This window comes from Thermobia domestica, chromosome 5 (genome assembly GCF_964235325.1).
Source record: "Thermobia domestica chromosome 5, izTheDome1.hap1.1, whole genome shotgun sequence".
NCBI classification, from domain to species: Eukaryota; Metazoa; Arthropoda; class Insecta; order Zygentoma; family Lepismatidae; genus Thermobia; species Thermobia domestica.
The window spans coordinates 94,851,973-94,872,640 of NC_137458.1; the positions used below are offsets into that span (position 1 = coordinate 94,851,973).

At 35.3% G+C, this 20,668-nt stretch overlaps 1 protein-coding gene across 1 annotated transcript in view; it reads left to right on the forward strand.

The window, feature by feature from the left end:
- Positions 1-8,987: 8,987 nt before the first annotated feature.
- LOC145686007 (lipase member H-like) overlaps positions 8,988-20,668 on the forward strand; it is a 70,904-nt gene continuing 59,223 nt past the window's right edge. Inside the window, exons 1-2 of the mRNA XM_081758842.1 lie at positions 8,988-9,143; positions 18,646-18,736. Coding sequence (XP_081614968.1) covers positions 9,098-9,143; positions 18,646-18,736 — 137 coding nt within the window. The 5' untranslated portion in view covers positions 8,988-9,097. The remainder of the gene's footprint in view (positions 9,144-18,645; positions 18,737-20,668) is intronic.

A 20,668-nucleotide genomic window follows, 5' to 3' on the forward strand; every position in this document is an offset into this window, starting at 1 on the left:
ATTTTCGTTAGTTGTTGCGCCAAAGCCTTTGGCCCTCTGTACATAGGCACTCTTAGCGGGGAAGGGGAGAGGGGGTAATTGCTATCCCTGGATTTTCGAGAGGGATTCGCTTCTTCGAAAAAATGAAATGAAATGAAATCTTTGAGTTTTACGTCCCACGGTTATGCCGGTTAGGCTAAAGGAGACGGTGATGATGAGTAATAAATGAAATGGTGGAATGAAGAAAGTGGGAGGAAACGGGTGAACCCCGAAAAAACCCATGCACACGGTGTTTGTCCACCACAAAGTTCACTTGGCGGGGGCTGGGATCGAACCCGGGACCCCAAGCACCAGAGGTGAACGCTCTACCACTGAGCCACCGCGGCCCCTCGCTTCTTCGAAAAACATAGATTTGCTTACTCACATACTACGGTATTTAATATTTTTACTTTAATTAATGAAGTTATGTAATGTGCAGTAATGGTTCCTTCGATAGAGTAAGCTAAATCTGCTAAATTAAATCCTCTAATTGTTTACGTTTAACATGTTTGCTTTTATTTTTCCCATCATCCAACACTCGGCTACTCAAATATAAATGTTCAAATATAAATCTAGTTATGGCTATTGTCTTTGTTAACGAACTCTTGCTTGTTATATACATGTGGTTTTCTTGTTTATTGATTTTATTTTCAATCACCGTCCATGATCTTTCGTTTATGTTTAATTCAATTTACTAGTGTCGTAATTTATCTGCACCACTTTTATTCAATGTTCTGTATGTTGTCTACTTGAATTGACAATTATGCCATTAATTGGGATTACTACTTGCACTGAATTAAATTAGTACGTCTGTACTTTAGGCTCCAACAGATGATAATTTATGATGTTTGATATGTACGTCCAGTTGCTGCAATCAACATTAAACAGTATTAGATGCGAGATAATTTATTTTTCTTTTTCTTGTAAATTACCAACGAGTTAATATAAAAATAAGTTACAGACAATTTACTTTATTTCATGTTTAAAACTTATGTAGTATAAATATTTATCCAGATAGTATACATGTTAATCAACACCTTAAAAAAAATAAAATAAAATTGGTAAGAAAGTTAGCAAATCTTGGCAAACATGCAGGAGGATAACACGAATTTGCTGACCATTTAATCATATTTACTCGAATTCAGGACATACTTTCAGGTAAAGTGCAGTTAAATTCAGCGTTGAAAATACTTTCGGACTGAAGCGAAAATAACGGGCTAACGATAAACTAGTCTAAATCAAGCCTTATAAACATTCATACCTAAATGAATTGTCCCCAAAATTCACATTAATCATCTTATTAAACAAACAAATAAGATAAAATATTTAGGACTTAACTTGAATGTAAAATTAACAGGTTGACTGCCAAGGTGATTTGAGGGTACTGCTCCCAGGAGGCCACAAATTTCTTCTTACCTTTGGCTCAATTATGGATAGTCATGTCACATTTTTGTCGCGATATTTTGCTTCTCCCTAAAATGTACCAATGGGAGCCGAGCACCATATGTCATGCTCATGGTCTCATAGTAATTTGTGACAATCAGCATCATATGTGATGCTCAAGAACCTGAATAAGTTAGTAATTTGTGATATTGAGCATGAGCGTCATATATGGTGCTCATTGCCACACAGAAAAATAAGGTGAGCACCACATATGATACTCATGGCAGTCAACCTGTTGGAACATATATATATGGAATTCTTAAAAATAAGCACAAAAGTTTTCAAAGTTATTTATAGGGTTAATTTTTTTAAAAGGTTCTACACTCTTCTATCCTGTATACTATTTATAAACAATGTTTAAAATGCAAATGCTGTACAGTTATATTTTCTTCTCACCAATATCACAAAAATATATCCATCATCTATATGAAGGATTAACAATTATATTTAGTCAACCAAATTTCTGTCCTAGAAATATCCTACTAGAAGAAAATTTAGTTACACCAACCAAAGACTTACAAATAATATAAAGTACTCATAAATACATACTAGCACTAACTGAATTACATCTCACAAAAATCCTACAACAAATGTATCTACAGTACCAAATTAAAGGCCTACCGTATTAGAAAAAGAAAACTCCTGTGGATGTTTAAAGCCTACTCCGCATTACAACACCTCCAAAAATAAAATTATCAAATTTCCTATTTTACCATGATTTTGTGTTTCGTACAGCACTTCATTAACAGCTATGGATTTAATTACTTCTAAATATCCACACAATGAGATAAAAAAATTATGTCTAAACAAATCATTCCAGCAATACAGTAGCATCATATTGATAATCTATCAAGAAACTTTGTATTATTATTCACAAATGGTTCAAAGAAAAATAATGGGGTGTCTGCGGCAGTGTATAGGCTATATTTTCGACATCAACATACTCTAATACAGAAGTCACCAATTAATTAGCATGTCAACATATGAAACTGAAACTTTTGCTATTAGACAGGCCTTGCTACACATTAAAAACCATGGAATTCAGAAAGTATGTATTTGTTCTGACGGCTTAAGTGTAATAATAATAATAATAATAATAATAATAATAATAATAATAATAATAATAATAATAATAATAATAATAATAATAATAATAATAATAATTATTATTATTATTATTATTATTATTATTATTATTATTATTATTATTATTATTATTATTATTATCACAGTTGTTGGGAGTTCTAACGAAGATAGGGTTGGAATGGAAAGATAGAAGACTAATAAGAAACTTATACATGAACCAACAAGTAAGTGTTAGGATAGGGGAAGAACTGACGGAAGAGAGTGCAATTGGAAGGGGAGTTCGACAAGGATGCTGCCTCTCGCCAACACTATTTAATGTCTATCTAGAAGAGATACCGTAGTGAAAAAGAGCCTACATGATGATGATGGCATTTCGGTAGGAGGTAGAATGATTAGATGTAAAACATTTGCAGACGATATGGCGCTTGTTGCGGAATCTGAAAAGAAAATCAATAAAATGTTAGAAAAAATGAGAAAGGGCTTTGAGGAATATGGGATGAAGATAAATGTTAGAAAGACAAAAGCTATGGTGATTGGAACGAAGGGGTCTGTGTCAAATATAAAAGTAGGGGGGGAGAAAATAGAACAAGTGAATTGTTTTCGATACCTGGGTAGTGTTCTTAGTAATGACATGAAATGCGAACGTGAAATAAAAGCAAGGATAGGAATGGCGAAAGAAGCCTTTAAAAGAAAGAAAAGTCTGTTTTGTGGGACCTTGAACAAAGAGTTGAGAAAAAGACTCATAAAATGCTTCGTGTGGAGTTTTGTATTGTATGGGGCGGAAACGTGGACATTACGTAAAGGTGACGAAAATCGACTGGAAGCCTTAGAAATGTGGGTGTGGAGAAGAATGGAAAGAATTAGTTGGGTCGAGCGGAAAACGAATGAGAGAGTGTTAGAAATGGTGGGTGAGAAAAGAACACTTTTAGATATTATTAGGAAGAGGAAGAGAAACTGGTTGGGACATTGCCTAAGAAGAGATTGTATCATGAGGGACGTCCTAGAGGGTATGGTGGCGGGAAAGAGAGGGAGGGGGCGAAAGAGACTACAATTAATGGATGATATTAAAACAGAAAGATCATACGCGAAGACGAAAAGGTTAGCGGAGGACCGTGGAGCATGGAAGCTTCTCAGCTGCAGCAAGTGACCTGCCAATAAAGGCAGAATACCTATGATGATGATTATCACAGCAGTAGTAGTAAACTATAAACAATAAAATGGAACACAAGTATTTCATGGCTGCAACTTAATATTAAAACTATTTAACTCAAATGAGAGAAAAGAGATTGAAATTAACTTATACATACAAAATCACACAATAACATGATACTGTATTGAACGAAAGCGTGGACGCAGCTTCTAAAACCGAAACATGACTCATTTCAACGTCAAGTAGTTGTTAGAACATATTCAATCAAAATCAAATAACCCGAGGAGAGGGGCGTCAAATGCACTCTTCAGTTCAGACTGATTTTAGCTCCAAGCGCTGGGGATGATTCGGAAGTCTCAAGGAATATATGCACCATATAGTATCAAAATCGAAGGGTTCGAAAAAAATATGAAATCGATCAAAATTATGAATATATATATATACTATGTGATCAAAAGTATCTGGACACCTGGCTGAAAATGACTTACAAGTTCGTGGCGCTCTCCATCGGTACTGCTGGAATTCAATATGGTGTTGGCCCACCCTTAGCCTTGATGACAGCTTCCACTCTCATAGGCATACTTTCAATCAGGTGCTGGAAGGTTTCTTGGGGAATGGCAGCCCATTCTTCACACAGTGCTGAACTGAGGAGAGGTATCGATGTAGGTCGGTGAGGCCTGGCACGAAGTCGGCGTTCCAAAACATCCCAAAGGTGTTCTATAGGATTCAAGTCAGGACTCGTGCAAGCCAGTCCATTACAGGTGTAACCACTCCGCCATGGGCCGTGCAGTATGAACAGGTGCTCGATCGTGTTGAAAGATGCAATCGCCATCACCGAATTGCTCTTCATCAGTGGGAACCAAGAAGGTGCTTAAAACATCAATGTAGGCCTGCGCTGTGAAAGTGCCACGCAAAACAATAAGGGGTGCAAGCCTCCTCCAAGAAAAACATGATCACACCATAACACCACCACCTCCGAATTTTACTGTTGGCACTACACACGCTGACAGATGACGTTCACCGGGCATTCGCCATACTCACACTCTGCCATCGGGTCGCCATATTGTGTACGGTGATTCATCAATCCACACAACATTTTTCCACTGTTCAATCGTCCAATGTTTACTCTCCTTACACCAAGCGAGGCGTCGTTTGGTATATACCTGCATGGTGTGTGGCTTTTGAGCAGCCGCTCGACCATGAAATCCAAGTTTTCTCACCTCAGGCCTAACTGTCATAGTTCTTGCAGTGGATCCTGATGCAGTTTGGAATTCCTCTGTGATGGTCTGGATAGATGTCTGCCTATTACACTTTTCGATCCTCTTCAACTGTCGGCGGTCTCTGTCAGTCAACAGACGAGGTCGGCCTGTACGCTTTTGTACTGTACGTGTTCCTTCCAGAGCCGTAGCTAGAAATTTCGGCGCCCGGGGCCAAGTAGAATTCGGCGCCCTCTACACGCAAATTACCAATCATATTATATATATATATATATATATATATATATATATATATATATATATATATATATATATATGAAAAGTAGCTTTTGTTGTTATGCTAAACTGAAGTTTTATTAATCTTCTTGGAAGACCATTGCAACAACCAAAAAGATCATTATGTATCCTTTTTCAAACAAGAGCTGTTTTCAAGAGTCTCATTTTGGACTTTTTGTTAAACTTGACAAAACTACCTTTGGTTGTATACAGATTCACCAGGAGAACAGTTCTCGAAAATTACTACTAGATACAACGTTTCATACTATCGATAAGAAATGAAATTTAAATACATTAAAAACTATGTGCTTTTAAATTGTTCGAAATGGGTGACAGTATTAATTTCCAGTAATAATTGTAAAATTTTAAATTTTATTCTGTATGTGACCACATCAATAGCATTTTAATTTCGATCTTTTTACGGTAAGAAATATTTTGTGAAATGTAATGGCAATTCAGAAGAATCCTTCTTTGTGAATTTCTAAATATTGATCGATGAAGGTGAAGAATATGTTCAATGTTTGTACTTAAAATCCAAAATATACTTTGGCTACTACATATGTCTGAAATTATAGTAATTACATAATTTCTTAATGAATGAAAGTTCCAAATTTAAGGTACTTATTATTAATTAAGACATTAAAATACACTAACACGTACATATATAAAGAGTGTGTGTACTTATGTTTTTTTATGTATGTAGATAAATAAAAACATCACACAACTAGACACGTATGCACAAAATAATATGATGGCGATACAAAAACTTCATGGAAAAATGACCCCAATAAATTCCTCCAAATGTCAATGGAATTTAATATGTCAATGGAATTTAAAAGTAAATCATTGGTAGTGATTAGTGTCTGAAAATTTCGAACTTCATTGGGCAAAGTTCTGATCCCTTAAATCCCTATTCTACAACTGCTTGAAGTTCGAAAATGTTATTGTTCCCCTCGTTTACCTTTATTTTTAATATTCCCGTGCAAACAGCAGCTTGAATGTGTCTCTTCACTTTTTTCACTTTCATACCTTCATTCTCACCGTCGCACACTGGGGCCAAACCAGGCAATTCTTAACAAAAACTCGAAAAATGAAGTAAAAGATTGACTCGATATAATTTGTTATAATGAAACCTTAATAGTAAACACATAAGATAGTGTGCAGGAAAAGAAGTGATAGCAGTTTACAATGAACTCATGGGACGTGTAAATTTGGTTATCCGCCGAAGCCGGAGAGGCGCTGCTTAGTGACAGAAGATAGGAAATTGACTTTGAATACGACTATTCCTACATTGCGTGTAGATATTCAGTGGCTGGTCAACATGGTGACACGACCGACATGTATGTATCGTTTTGTATATTTAGAATGTTGATGTAATGTGTAGTCAATAATCATATTTGGAATGATGCTAATATCATTATCATATTCCTATGATAATCCCCTACTTAATATCATATTTGGGAAATGCTGTGGTACTTAAAGCATATAAACTATGGTCAAAAAATAGAATGGCATTTTAGTAGAAAATATGGCATAATATGTCTGTCATTTTTAATATGTTGTAGGGGAAACATTGTTCTTACTGCATGCAAAGAGAAGACCTGCACATATTTGCACTTTTGGGAAATATAGAGCATGAAAATGTTTGCGGAAAACGGCATTCAGGATGCAATGCTGCCTTTGAATTGAGTTGGGACGAATGTGAGAAAAAGTGTTAGGTTATTAGACGTTTGTTCCCCATGCACGCAGTGACAAAGTTGAGTATAAGTCGATTCTGGGAATTTTGCCCCCAGGCCTCGTTCGGTGTTTAGCCCCCAGGACCCGACATCTAGTCATACTTCTCTGGCGTTCACCAACAGAACTAAACTCTAGTCAAACATATTTGATTAATGGTAGCGACATTTTGAAACGCCAATGTTTGCTAAACAATCTATGGACCATAAGGTAGAATCATATTAAAATGGTATTGATCAATTCAGTATTGTGTTTTTTGTGATGCGTGCACAGAAGTGACATTGGAATCAACTGTAATGAGCCTCCGCTCGCTCCAGCTCTGAGTGTTCCAATCAAGCCCTGAAATGAGCTCACGTAATGGACGATGCAATATATAAAACAACCTGAACAGGTTACTGATGCTTGTAAATCATAATATGTTTCATATATCTGATACCAAGAACTTGGGATGAGATAATTTTTATATTGAAGCATCCTTGCATCTTCATTGTCGTAACGAATCCTCCACAACTTTGAAATAATTTTGAGAAGCAAGAACTTTTCTTCAATTTTATTACTCTTCTGTTGTAAAATAAATAAGTAAACTTTTTCCCTTAATGCGTAAGAATGTAAGCCAATCGTAAATTGATAAATCAAAGCATATTACCCACGCGTTTGTTTATGCCAATCATATAATCTGTTATATAAATTAGGCGCGAATATAAGGAATATTTCCTTTTATGATGTAAAACTCTATGTTTTTGATGAAATAATGTCGAAATAACATTATTGTAGCCACTGCACACACAGAACTAATTGATTTTCTTTCAATTTTCTGCTTCATGTTGCTAATTCTTATTTTTGCCAAGAATTCAGTGCTTTGGCCCCACTGTGCGTCTTGATTAATCCGAATGGGTAGAAAAAACGTTTTGAACTGAACAAACTCATTACTGTCAAAACGCCGAGCACGAGTTTGTTCGTTTCTGATTTTGAAAACGCTCCTGCGTACAGTATAACTCAGTACTCGGCACCCTGTATACCACATATCATTAAGAAATCATCTATAATAACTCTTTAAGTAATAAGTAAAAACTTGTGACTTATTTAAACTCTTGGATTGCGAGCGAAGCGAGCAAGAAAATTTTTAAGAAATCTACGTATTTCATTGATAACCGATAGCAATATTTATCTAATAGGGCGCCAATACTTTCTGGGGGCGACTAATCTTTTATTCATGTCCAACACCACTTTTTCTTTCTCCTTTCTTGTTCGGCGCCCCCTTGCTATCAGCGCCCGGGGCGGGCGCCCCGCTGGCCCCTCCTTAGCTACGGCTCTGGTTCCTTCACGTTTCTAATTCACTATCACATCAGAAACAGTGGACCTAATGATGTTTAGGAGTGTGGAAATCTCGCGTACAGACTTCTGACACAAGTGACACCCAATCACCTGACCACGTTCGAAGTTCGTGAGTTCCGCGGAACGCCCCATTCTGCTTTCTCACGATGTCTGATGCCTATTAAGGTCGCTGATAATGGGTACCTGGCATTAGGTGGCAGTACAATGCACCTAATATGAAAAACGAATGTTTTGGGGGTGTCCGGATACTTTTGATCACATAGTATATACATAGATTTTATAGATTTTACCCTGAAGTTATTTCGGGAGATTGTAGAAAGGTATATAACGAGTTTAATCAAAATAGGATAAGTTTCACGAGAGTTACCGTGAAACCGACAAACGGACGGACAGACAGACACACAAATATCTTTAAGTTGAATAGTAAAAGCTCACTAGTTCGCTTCAATAATTGAATAGTCTATATCTATTTTTTAAATAAAATAAAATTTATTAATTATATATTTTTATGACACTTCTCTTTTGCAAGATTACTATACACAAAATGTTACATATACAAAATGAACTTATGAACTATTTTCTGAAACGAATGATAAGAAACTAGCCTGCTTGTGAGCTTTTTCTTTCACTAATCTTGATAGACCACAAAAACATGTAAAATGGACCAAAATATTAACCTTGAACACAGTATCAGCACATGTGGTTGTGTAACACATAGTAAATTTTAATATGCCGTAGCCAGATATTAAAGACGAAACGATAAGACGGTAGAGAATCTTATAAAGACAATACGGTATAGAGGTAATTGCATTTCTCTCTCGTCCATCTTAAGTGCAAAATGATTCTTTTAGCATTAGTAACACTATTATCGTTATGTTTGTCAGGTGAGTGTTGTTGGAATGCTGTCTATAAAACTGCCTTTTATCAATCGTATGCTATTGTGATTGCCGCGTGTGTTTTGTGTGCCGAAATTTCTGGAGTATATCAAACATAATGACCATTATAAGGGTCTGTTAGGTGAATTGCATATTTGTACTCTCTTAGGTAGTTTTTTTTTATGTCATCATAATGATCGTAACCTCCAGTTTACTATTCATTGTTTTAAATCCATAATAATCTTTTTCCAAAAACTATAATTTTTCGAAAAAATAGGGTTTACATACTACACAGTAAACCATGATCATGTCAAAAAAAATTTAATATAGGCCACTAGTCCCAGCATTACAACCATTTTTGTGTGTTATTTAACACCAGTGATCCGTATTGTGGATAACACAAGCTTGGTGATACTGATTTCACTCAGAGGCGGTGTGAAAATAACGGCGATCTCACTCAGAGGCGGCGATCTTAGTGAACTAGATAAATAATCGAAGGAACGCAGAAATGGGAACAGTGCCACGATTACGGGCGTCTCTGGCGGGGGGACAGGGGAGACGTGTCCCCCCCAATATTTTGTTGGGAATATGAAAATGACTAATGCTGATTTATATAGAAGAAGTACAGAGAAGCACAACAAATGAATTTATACGTGTTGTTAAATATTAGTTTGGTGGGATTGAAATGGATGAGCTAAGTGATTTTATCACTGCTGCACTGAACCTAAGTGAAATGATATAAAACTCACTTTTTCGGTTCCAAACAATATATTTGATACGTACAGAAAGCATAGGCTGGTGGATGTTCCACTTTATTTTCATGCAAGTAAGTTTCCCTCCCTTACTTATCTATGATCTATTTGGACTTCAAAATTCAATTTTTCAGAAACTTAAAAAAAGTAATTCTTTCATTATAATATTTATAAGTAAATGTAAAATATAATCATTGTAAGTTCCATATGCAGCTCACAACTTTGGAAGCCATCGGAAATAAATGAACAACAAATACTGGCCAAAATACGTCATGTTTAACCGATCAATTGTATTAGTAAAGGTAGTATAAGGATGCAGTTACTCATAATTCAAGTATATTACCATTTACTCATAAATTTGACGTAAATTCAATAAGAGTCTAGTAAAGTAGCATGCTAGTGGTCACCGTCACCCCCCCATTTTAACTTTCCAGAGACGCCTATGGGCCACGATTATATTTCTATCTATTTAGCATGTGTCATATGTTCAGTGGGCAGCGAAACCATGCAATCGCTGACAAAAATAACTCAGTAAATGTATCACAGCTACCCCAAAATCCTGTATATCAGATTGACGTACGTATACTCTAATTATAAGCGTGTATATTGCATTCCAGGAATATAATAAATATCTATAGTAAATGACATTGAAAAATTTATTAAGTTTTTACTTTTTGCTATGAGAACGCTTTACGCGGTAGTTTTTTGAGCGTATGCATTTTCTGACATACTGATGTCCAGCGCACATGGCAATCAAATCCACTTCTTGGTCGTTGGATCAAAAGATTCAATATATTTCAATCAAAAATTTTCTTGTTGGCCTTACAGTATATCTGGAGAACTACATACAGTGTAGCCAAACTCAAACTATCACGTAACTCAGTATGATGTACTTATTCTTTAGAAAATACGAAAACTCGATTTAGGGCCATTCAAAAATTTTGTGGCTCCTGATCCAGAAACTAATTATTGGCCACGCCAAGATCCCAATTGTTTGATCCATCTTTTGATCATTCCTAAAATTCTTGTTTTTTCTCACAATTTTGATAACTTGATAACTGGAATTTATTTCCTTGTGCTCTGAACACGCCGTATAGTGTAGATGACATCTGCAGAAATGTGTTAAGACATGTTTTTGTTATTATTATTAAGTTTGTATAATTTTGTGTTGTTTCACGTCTGCGTCGCCGTTGATCTATTGCACAGAAGTTGTTATATTATAGACTAGAAATCTTCAAACTATCTGGCTGCCATGTTGCAACATGGAAATGACATCAGCTAACGGGTTGATAGCACATCGAGCGACCTAGGCTGGCGATTACGGGTGCAAGTCCCGCTCAGGGCACGTAAATTATGTGTTATTCTTTCACAGTTTATTTCATTATCATCGTTCATATTTCCATCGTCCATCGCCTAAAGGATACACAATAATAGTATAGGAATAGGAAGCAGAACTCAAGCGCGGAACACTGTGGCTTTGCGGTAGAGTACTAACCACAAGTGCAAAATATTCCTCGTTCGATCTCCGTCCATACAAGTTAATGGTGTCAATATCGAAAATTCTCTGTCCCACGCGAATGGATTCGTGTCTACGTGCACCAAAGGCATTTGTCCTAACCAATTGGTTAAATATAAACACTGGTACTAGTAGTGTTTTATTATTATTATTATTATTATTATTATTATTATTATTATTATTATTATTATTATTGTATAAAGAAAAATTGTTTATATTCGTCTACTGCTTCTGGGGAAAGAAGGTTAAAATCACGACACATAAGATCATGACTTCTATCACTATTCTTATCATTTGGCGTACGAATGGCCCTTCATAAGCGGTTTTTTAAAACAAATTTATTATCTAACTAATACAAAGGTTAAAGTCTACTCAATATAATTGGTTTGAATGTGTCATACAAGTACATAGTCAAAAAATAATTGTAAAAAATGTTTACTGCTTCCAATTGCCATCCAGACTATCAGAGAATTTCTTATATGGTGACCTTGAGAAAAAGTTCGTGTGTTAGATGACAGGCAATAGCACTTTTGAATACTAGGAGGACGACAATTTGTGCCTACCTAGAACGCTGCTAGTGTGTCATTTTGACCCATATAATTGTTTGACTCATTAACAGTCTTTACACTGTGATTGTTTATGTTTAACGCAGGGCGCAACATTTCTGGTCGCCAGGTCGCCATTGACGACTAGAAATTTCGAGCTGGCGACCAGTGTTCAGTAAGAGTGGTTTCTGCCTAAACTCACAGGGCTGAACAGTTTTTATTTCGCACGAAAATAATTGTCACTGAGCGAGAGAAAACACAGAATCAGACACTGAAAAGGATTTACATTGAAAACTTCATTTTACGAGATTCTCAAATTTGCTTCCAATCGTCACATTTTGCGCAGTTTTACCTGTGAGTACTACTTCATGTAAGAGAGGCTTCAGCAGTCTCAATAGTGTTAAGACTGCCTACAGGAATTCACTGAGGACTGGCACACTAGATGATTTGCTCACAATTTTCATCAATAGCTCTTCACTTAAGGACTTAGATCCGAAAACTGCAAACGACAACTGACACTTCAATGCAAAGTGAGAGCATTACACAAATGTGAAGTCTTAATGTAAGATATTTTTTAACATGTATATGAATTGTCCAATTCAAAATTGATTATCCTGAATCTAATTGTCTAGTTTTGAAATGTTATGCCCTGATGTAATCTCTTTCTTTGTCAAACCAAAGACCGTTGAAGGGGAGGGAGGGCTCTCATAATTTGTACATGAGAGATAGTGGCGACTATCATTTTTGGGTTGGCGAATGCGTGTGACTTTGAAATTCGCGCCCTGATTTAAAGGCTAAATTGATTAGCAATATAATAATAATAATAATAATAATAATAATAATAATAATAATAATAATAATAATAATAATAATAATAATAATAATAATAATAAATATTAGAAGGGGATAAGTAGCTATCTCATTTCTGATCACAAACTGATTTTATTTCAAAATTAGCACAGCAACATTCATTTACTAATTTGGTTACTAATAATGATTTATTTACTTTATTATTTGTTATCATTTGTTAAAAAAATACACATGTTTGTTTATATTCGTATTTTACTATTATTCGCTTATAATATTGAAACACTCAATTTTCTTTCATATACAAGAAATTGCACTATACAGATTTCAGAGAAAGAAAAGGTAAGGTAAGCCATTTAGACATTATTCTCTGGATCTGCCGGTACATAATTCCATGATATAATTTTTTGGATATTCAAATTTTGAAGCCCCGTAGGTTCTATCCTACTGATCCATAGCATATTAAATTTTGCTCATTTTCATTTTTCATGATGCTCTATCAGATGCTCTATGTAGCAATCAGATTTTAACGACAACTTGTGGGACCTTCCCATGTGAGAGGCGAAAAATACTATCAAGACCTACTGAAATAAAATGAACCGTGAAATTGTTTTTAAATTGTAAAAGCTAAAAAAGAATTAAGTAAAAATATGAAAATAATAATGATTTCAATCAAACTGTTAGAACATTTGAGGATAATTTCAGTGAAAATAGAAAATGATTCAATTGTCTTGTAACTTATGTAAAAGCATTTTACATTTCTAAAAACATAAAATAACAGCATCAAACTTCAAGTTGTTTAAAGAAATAATTATAGAAAATTGAATACGGATTATTATTATCATCAGGGCCCGGATCTTGTTGACAAGTCAACTTTTTTCTGTTACGCATAGGAGAAGGCAAGTTCAAGTAAAAACGTTATCCATCAACTCTAGGTTCTAAAAATATCTTTTTTTAGGGTCAACTTTTGGTCACTTTTTGCCGTTTTGAAGTTTCAGGTCATTTTTTAATATTTTAAGGTAACTTTTAGGTCACTTGTGGACTTTTTATTCTTTTTTCTTCTACATAAGAAATCTTTAAATGAACACGGTTTGCGGATGTGGAAAAGACGAAGTTGAATAATCTCATTTCTTGCTTCCTGACTATTGGGATGAAAAACTGCATTCTTAACAAGCTAATGAAAACTAAACTGTAGCTGGTTAACGAAAGGTGGGGGTTGGTAGGTGGCCAAACAGATAGTTTTGGGTTGTTGACCACAAAGGATGTGATCACCTGAATAACTAAAAATGGATTAAAAGGCATAAAAAGATTTTAAACAGGGTTTCATCTATTATTCTCACGTAGTCTACATTTGCGAACTTTTATTATTTAAGAGTGCTTTCTAGTTTCAACTAGGGAGTGAATTGACGTTTTCAGTACCTACAATGCCGTACAATGGACTGATCAATAGAAATAAATGATCAATGGAGTGCAACTAACTGAAACATTTTTTTTTTTTAATATGAGCGAGAAATGTTAATTAAAAATCCAATGGATATTTAAAAATGTCAATGTTTACCGAAATAAACGTTTAAGAAAACCCAAGTTTTAAGGTCAATTTTTGTGATTTTTAGGGTCATTTTCCAGGAATTTTAGTTTCATTTTATAGGCCACTTTTTAGAAAATTTTAGGTCAACAAGATCCGGGCCCTGATTATCATTATAACGTTATATCACTCGATCTTCGATATGTTGTAAACCTGAAGTCTAAAATGGGCATTGTATCTGAAATTTAACCTGAGGTCACATGTACGATAGTTTTACTTATTTAGTTATCCACTTCGTGAAAATGCAATTTCGAAGTTAATTCCCCTGCAAAAATTCAATGGGGCTCAGCACTTATTAAAAACTTCCGGTGTTTGGGTGTTTGAGTCTCGGAGCACTCATGTATTCGACGTCTATGGAGTAGACTCATAGTAGACTCATAGTAATATGCAATGAACTTTAGAAGCTCATATTTAGACACCATCCAATTTCGTTTTCTCTCTGTGCTTTATGTACTGCGTTTGAGGACTGACAATTTGTCATTTCTAATCAATCGAATAAATAATAATTAGTTATACATTAAATTCCGTAGCGCGTTGGTGTTGGTAGAATACGTACGTAAACCGTTATGCGGCGAACGCCTCTGGGTCAATCAAGTGTTTACATTTTGTTCTATCCTCTGCATAAGTACATTCTGCGGTTCTGAGAGGGCTGAATCGACTGCTTGTTCACCTAGGGTGACCAGATTCTGACAATCGAAAAGAAGGACATAAATATAGTAGTATATGATAGTTTACTGCGTCGGCAGTACGCATCTTCTTATTTCATTTAGGTCTAATGTTAACCTTAAGTTCCTCATTCATTTTCGTTACAAAGAAAAGCACTGAACAAAAGTACTGAAGGAATTCAGCACAATTCCAAATGTTTTGTCAAATGACAAACAGTGTCTTTTTATGAACGTACAGTGAAACTTCGTAGAGCAAAAGATATATTTTTTCTTTTTAATCTATTTTCGGAGCGTGGGATTGTTTTGAGGAATGAGGGGAAATTTAGAGCGGCCCAAGGGAACTTCTACTTATCTTGTTAGTATCACTGTCGTAACTTGAAGTAGAAATTTTTCCTACCTTATCAATATCTCAACAAGCCGTTCTCAGTACAAACAACGTATTGCAAAACGATGGTTTGTTGATTGTTCTGCCTTCCTAATCTTTCGAGAAGTGCTATAAAATACAGCGGTTCATTACTCAGGAAAAGAGTGTATGTTATTCAAAATGTTGTGGATAAAGAATGAAGCATTAAAATATTGCAAATGAGTTACTGTAACTCAGGACATTTCGCAGGACATTTTAAAAAGGAAGGACATTTCTCGATTCTCTAGGCGTCTTCGCAAGACACAAGACATCTCTTTGAAAAACAGTACTGTACTGCGAAAATCAGTAGTCTGGTCGCCCTAGGTTTACTCGAAGAAAACTGGTCAGAATCTTATGAGGTAATATTACTTTCTTCTGAAGAACACAAAATTTTTATTGGTTTAAGTATTTCTTGGTCAGATATTCATATACGACCCTCACTTACCAGAATCGTCACTTATTATGTTCTGGAGTTCAACTATTAAAAAGTTTGGAATGGTTTCAAAGACAATATCAAAGACACATTTTTCCCAATACAATCAGAAAATACTACAACAATAATTCGATAAATTTTGTAGTAGACACTGATTAGAGCAGCGTTTCTCAACCTTTCTTTCCTGTGGGGCACACCAAGTATGTTTCAAGCTTCCGCGATACCTTTGGATGTGATTTTTTCCTAGATGTAGAAAAGCAAACACATAAAATACATACAATACATTTAAAAAAAATATGGAACGACTTTGAGATACAAATCTCACAAGCAAATTCTGTAAAATTCTCGAATAGAAACATATTAATATAAAAGAAACTTATGACTCTTAAATCGAAATATGAGAAACAAATAGAAGAAATATAAGACTTAAACTTAAAATTGGTGAGGTATTTATTCCTGCCGATTTTGCAAAGCATATCGATGCGTGGACGAACTCTTGACAGACAAACTCTCATGTTCTGTGTTTCTTTGCAAAGAAAAATGAATAGCGTTAGAAGCAAACTTTCCAGCTTTAAACTTAGAAGACAAGTGTGAAATTAAATCGATTGATTTTCTTCTAAAGATAATTCCTTTGCGGAAGATCTTAGAAGACATTAAAAAAAATTGTGACACACCTAACATGTAATTGCGACACACCAATGTGTCGCGACATAGCGATTGAGAAACACTGGGCTACATCATATTTTTAACTTATGTAAAATATTTTATAGAATCCGGTTTCGTAAACAAAACGTAAATAAATGACTTTCCACAGGTTACTCAAAAGAACTGTTTGCAGTACTGTTTTGTGTGATATAATAGGTAATTTTGACAAGAAATTCTGGAAATGTACTGTGTTCAGCTAAGGAATGATCAAGGTGAAAAATTAATAGCTATTACGCTTATATACAGTACAGTAGAACGTCGATTATCCGAAGTAATTGGGGGACATGGGCGTTCGGAAAACTGGTTTGTTCGGATAATCGAACTGTACTGTACTGTACTGTACTTCTACAGCCAGTGCCAAACCAACAGAAGTGTGCTGATTGTTGAAACACAGCGACTGGCGGCTTGGCCGGTCAGCAGCGCCTTATGAAGGCCCCATTAGAAGCAATGTTCCACCAGCGGTGGCTCAGTGCGGCGACTACTGTGGGAAACTTGGTTTGGGAGTGAGGGGGATGATGGACGGTAGGGTGGAAGAGTAACAGGTGCGAGCGAGTACACAGTTCGGTTAAGCGGTCGTTCGGTTGACCGACGTTCGGATAATCGACGCTCTACTGTATATTGTTATAGTTAGGATTGCCCCTATGATAAAAGTTCAGACTGTCTACTCTCAAAAATGGATTGTGAAAGAATCGTCTTATCTCGGAGGTTTAATATGTTTATTGAAAGATCTCTGTCTCATAGCGTCACAAAACTTCTGTCTTGCCTCGTATTGTGGGCATATCTAGCCATTGTTGTCAGGGCCGAAGCTACGGGGGGAGCGAGTGGGACCATTGCCCCGGGTGCTGATAGCAAGAGGGCGCCGAACGAGCAAGAAGAAAGAAAAATGTTGGAAAAGAGTAAACGACGCAGCGCCCTGTAAAAGTATTGGCGGCCTATTAAATCAATATTGTTGTGGTTTGCACAGAAATAGATTTAGTAAAAATTTTCTTGATCGCTCCGCTCTCAACTCAAACGTTTCAATAAGAATCACAAATTTTTATTCATTACTTTAAAAAATGTTAATGACGATATGATATAAAAGGTGCCGAGAAACGACTTATAGTGTACGCAGGGGCGTTTTCAAAATCAGAAACGGTCAAAGTCTGAAATATGTGTTCGGTGTTTTGATGGTGATGAGTTTCCTTAGTTAATTCCGCTGTTCCACTCAATCGAATTAATCATGCTGGTGAGAATTAAGTTATGAAAATAAGGCGGGTGAAGAGACACCCTCAACCTGCTGTTTCCGCGGGAATATTAAAAACAAAGATAAACAAGGGGAATAACATTTTCGAACTTGAAACAATTGTGGAATAGGAGTTAAGGAGTTAGAACTCAACCCAACGAATTTCGTCTCGAAAGACTGACAACTACCAGTGATTTTTTTTATTCCATTGACATATGAAATGCTTCCAATCTGAAAGAATTTATTGGGATCATTTCTTCATCAACTACTTGTATCGCCAGGATTTTTTTGTGTATTCTTATCTAGTTGTGTGATATTTTATCTATCTACATACATACAAAACATATACATAGATTTCTATGCTAAATAGAGTAAAAGGATGGTGGAATTGACTTGTAATTTGTTGTAAATACCCTCACGAGTACGTATTGGTGGGTAATTTATTAGTCAGCGATGAAAATAAAGACAAAATTTAAAATCAACACTCAATCACATATGAAATACAACTTAAACTTCTATATATTTGGAATTGCCACTTCGAAATCATCTCTATTAAGAATACTAGTGCAAAATAATCACTATTTATGCGTCTAGTTTTAGTATATTTCCCTTTGTGTTCTAAAGAGTATGCGGATATCGTAATATAATTTATAGTTAGAAATGTCTTACTATTAATGAACTGACATTAATACAATTTTTTCTAAATTATAGACAATATAAGGAACGTTATTTACATAAGGTCAGTGGTAAATACACAGCATACAAAATTGTTGAAGAACTATGAGAATTTTTCTCATCTGTTGGTAAAGCTGGAACATCATATAATCATTTTTACATGTTGTATCTGAAGATTACTAACATATCTGAATTAATTTTAGGTCTGGAAGCACAGGACCTTGATTTAGATAACTGTTTCGTGGCTCCGGAAGTATGTCCAAACGCAAACATTACTTTTCATTTGTATACAAGGTAAGCTGGAATAATAATTGATTTTACTTTTAACTCTCAAATCCATGTATTTTTTTTATTACTACAGTATTATTTGAATTGTATCATGCAGAAATCAACAAAACATTAATTTATTCCATTTCTTTGATTAGTACCTTGGTAATAGGTAGTATTATTGAGTACAATTTTCTACTGACATCAGTATTTTCTGTAATTTCATAGAAATGTAAACACTAAACACATTCTTCCATTTATTCCAGCTTTCAACAAAACAAAAGACAATAAAGATATTTCTCTTTTGAAAGCATTGCTTTACGTAGAGTTTGACCTCGTATTACGGACTCAACTAATTAAACGAGACCTTATTTAACTTCCCCCTATATCCACGAAAGATTATGCATGACCAGGTAGACGGGATGGTCATGATGTCTGGTTTTTAAATTCCTTTCAACTTAATTTAAGCTGCTTGTCAATTGGCGGATTATTATAGAAAATTCTGCATGTGCACCGAGAATCGAACCAGGGTCTATACACATTAAAGAAATACGCAGGACACTCACATGGTTTCTTATAATAATTTTAATTAACTCTTTCGTTAATTCAGCGTGGCAGCGGTAGGTACTTAATCAAACAAATCCTAATGATCATATTTTCCACTTATGTTTACCTGCTATGAGCAAATGTTTTAAAATGCAGTTAATAAATAGGGATGCGCACGAGACGAGATTTGAGACTGTCTCGTCTCGAAAATGTGCTGTAAAAGTGGTCTCGACTCGAAAAATATATATTTTTCATTGGAAGAGCTGTGTATCGACTCGAATTTTGTCAGGAAAATTCTGTCTCGACTCGTCTCGTGCGCATCCCTATTTATTAACTGCATTTTCCATGAAATTTCCAATAATGTAAATTATTCATAGAGTTTTATAAAGTTGTGTTTAAAAATGTATAATAATTACAAACGAATGATACATGAAAGTATACGAAACTACCTAAGTTTGAGACATACTGTTGCAAATAATCGGCTTTCCTTTGACATATCTATAAGGTAGTTTAGTTCACCGCACACTGCTCTAGCATATCCCTGCTAATAATGTTAAATGCAGCTGTATTGCAATCGTGGAGCTCACACAAACTTGTTGGTAATGAAGGAACATACACGATGTCTTTCACATGCTTCCAAAGAAAAGAAAATGACAAAAAGACAGATCGGGAGATATAGGAGGACATGGGAAAAGCGCAAAGTCATCTACAATACATCGCCCAGCTGAACAGCGTAGGAATTCTTCGTTCCGGTAGCGACGCACTTCAATGATGTGGCGATGATGCGGTGTCCAAGCAAGTTGACATATAAAGTTATTGGAATCCTCTTTCACTTGTGGAAAGAACCACAACTGTAGCATATTAAGGAATGGTATACCTCTCACAATGTTCCTCGCGAAGGAAAACGCACAGTGTACCTTTGATTTAGACATCGCAACAAACACATATATTTTTGGGTAATCTCTTTCATGTTACACTGTAGCGTGTGAGTGTTATAAGCACCCGACGATTAAGATTATCACTCAAATGGAATGTTTCCTCGTTACTTTCAGCAGCTAATCTTAATGAGACATGGGTTTACGGCTTAACATGGAATCGAACCCGAGTCTCCCACGCCAAAGGCGCGTATAGTAACCTCTAAGCCACGAGTGAGCTCACTTAATAAATTAATTTTATACATTATCTAATTTATAACTACCTTCGTATTCCTTGCATTGTATAACGCTTTCTTAAACTCGTATTGAAATACCATAAACCCTTTGTTTTAATCACTTGCTTTGTTTTCCTCTTCAATATTTACTAGAATATATTCCTTTCACATTCTTATTTTCTTTTATCATTGTTCCCTCGTGCTTTCTACGAATTTTCGCTTATTTCACCTCCCTATACATTTCGGCATGTTTCTCTATTCTT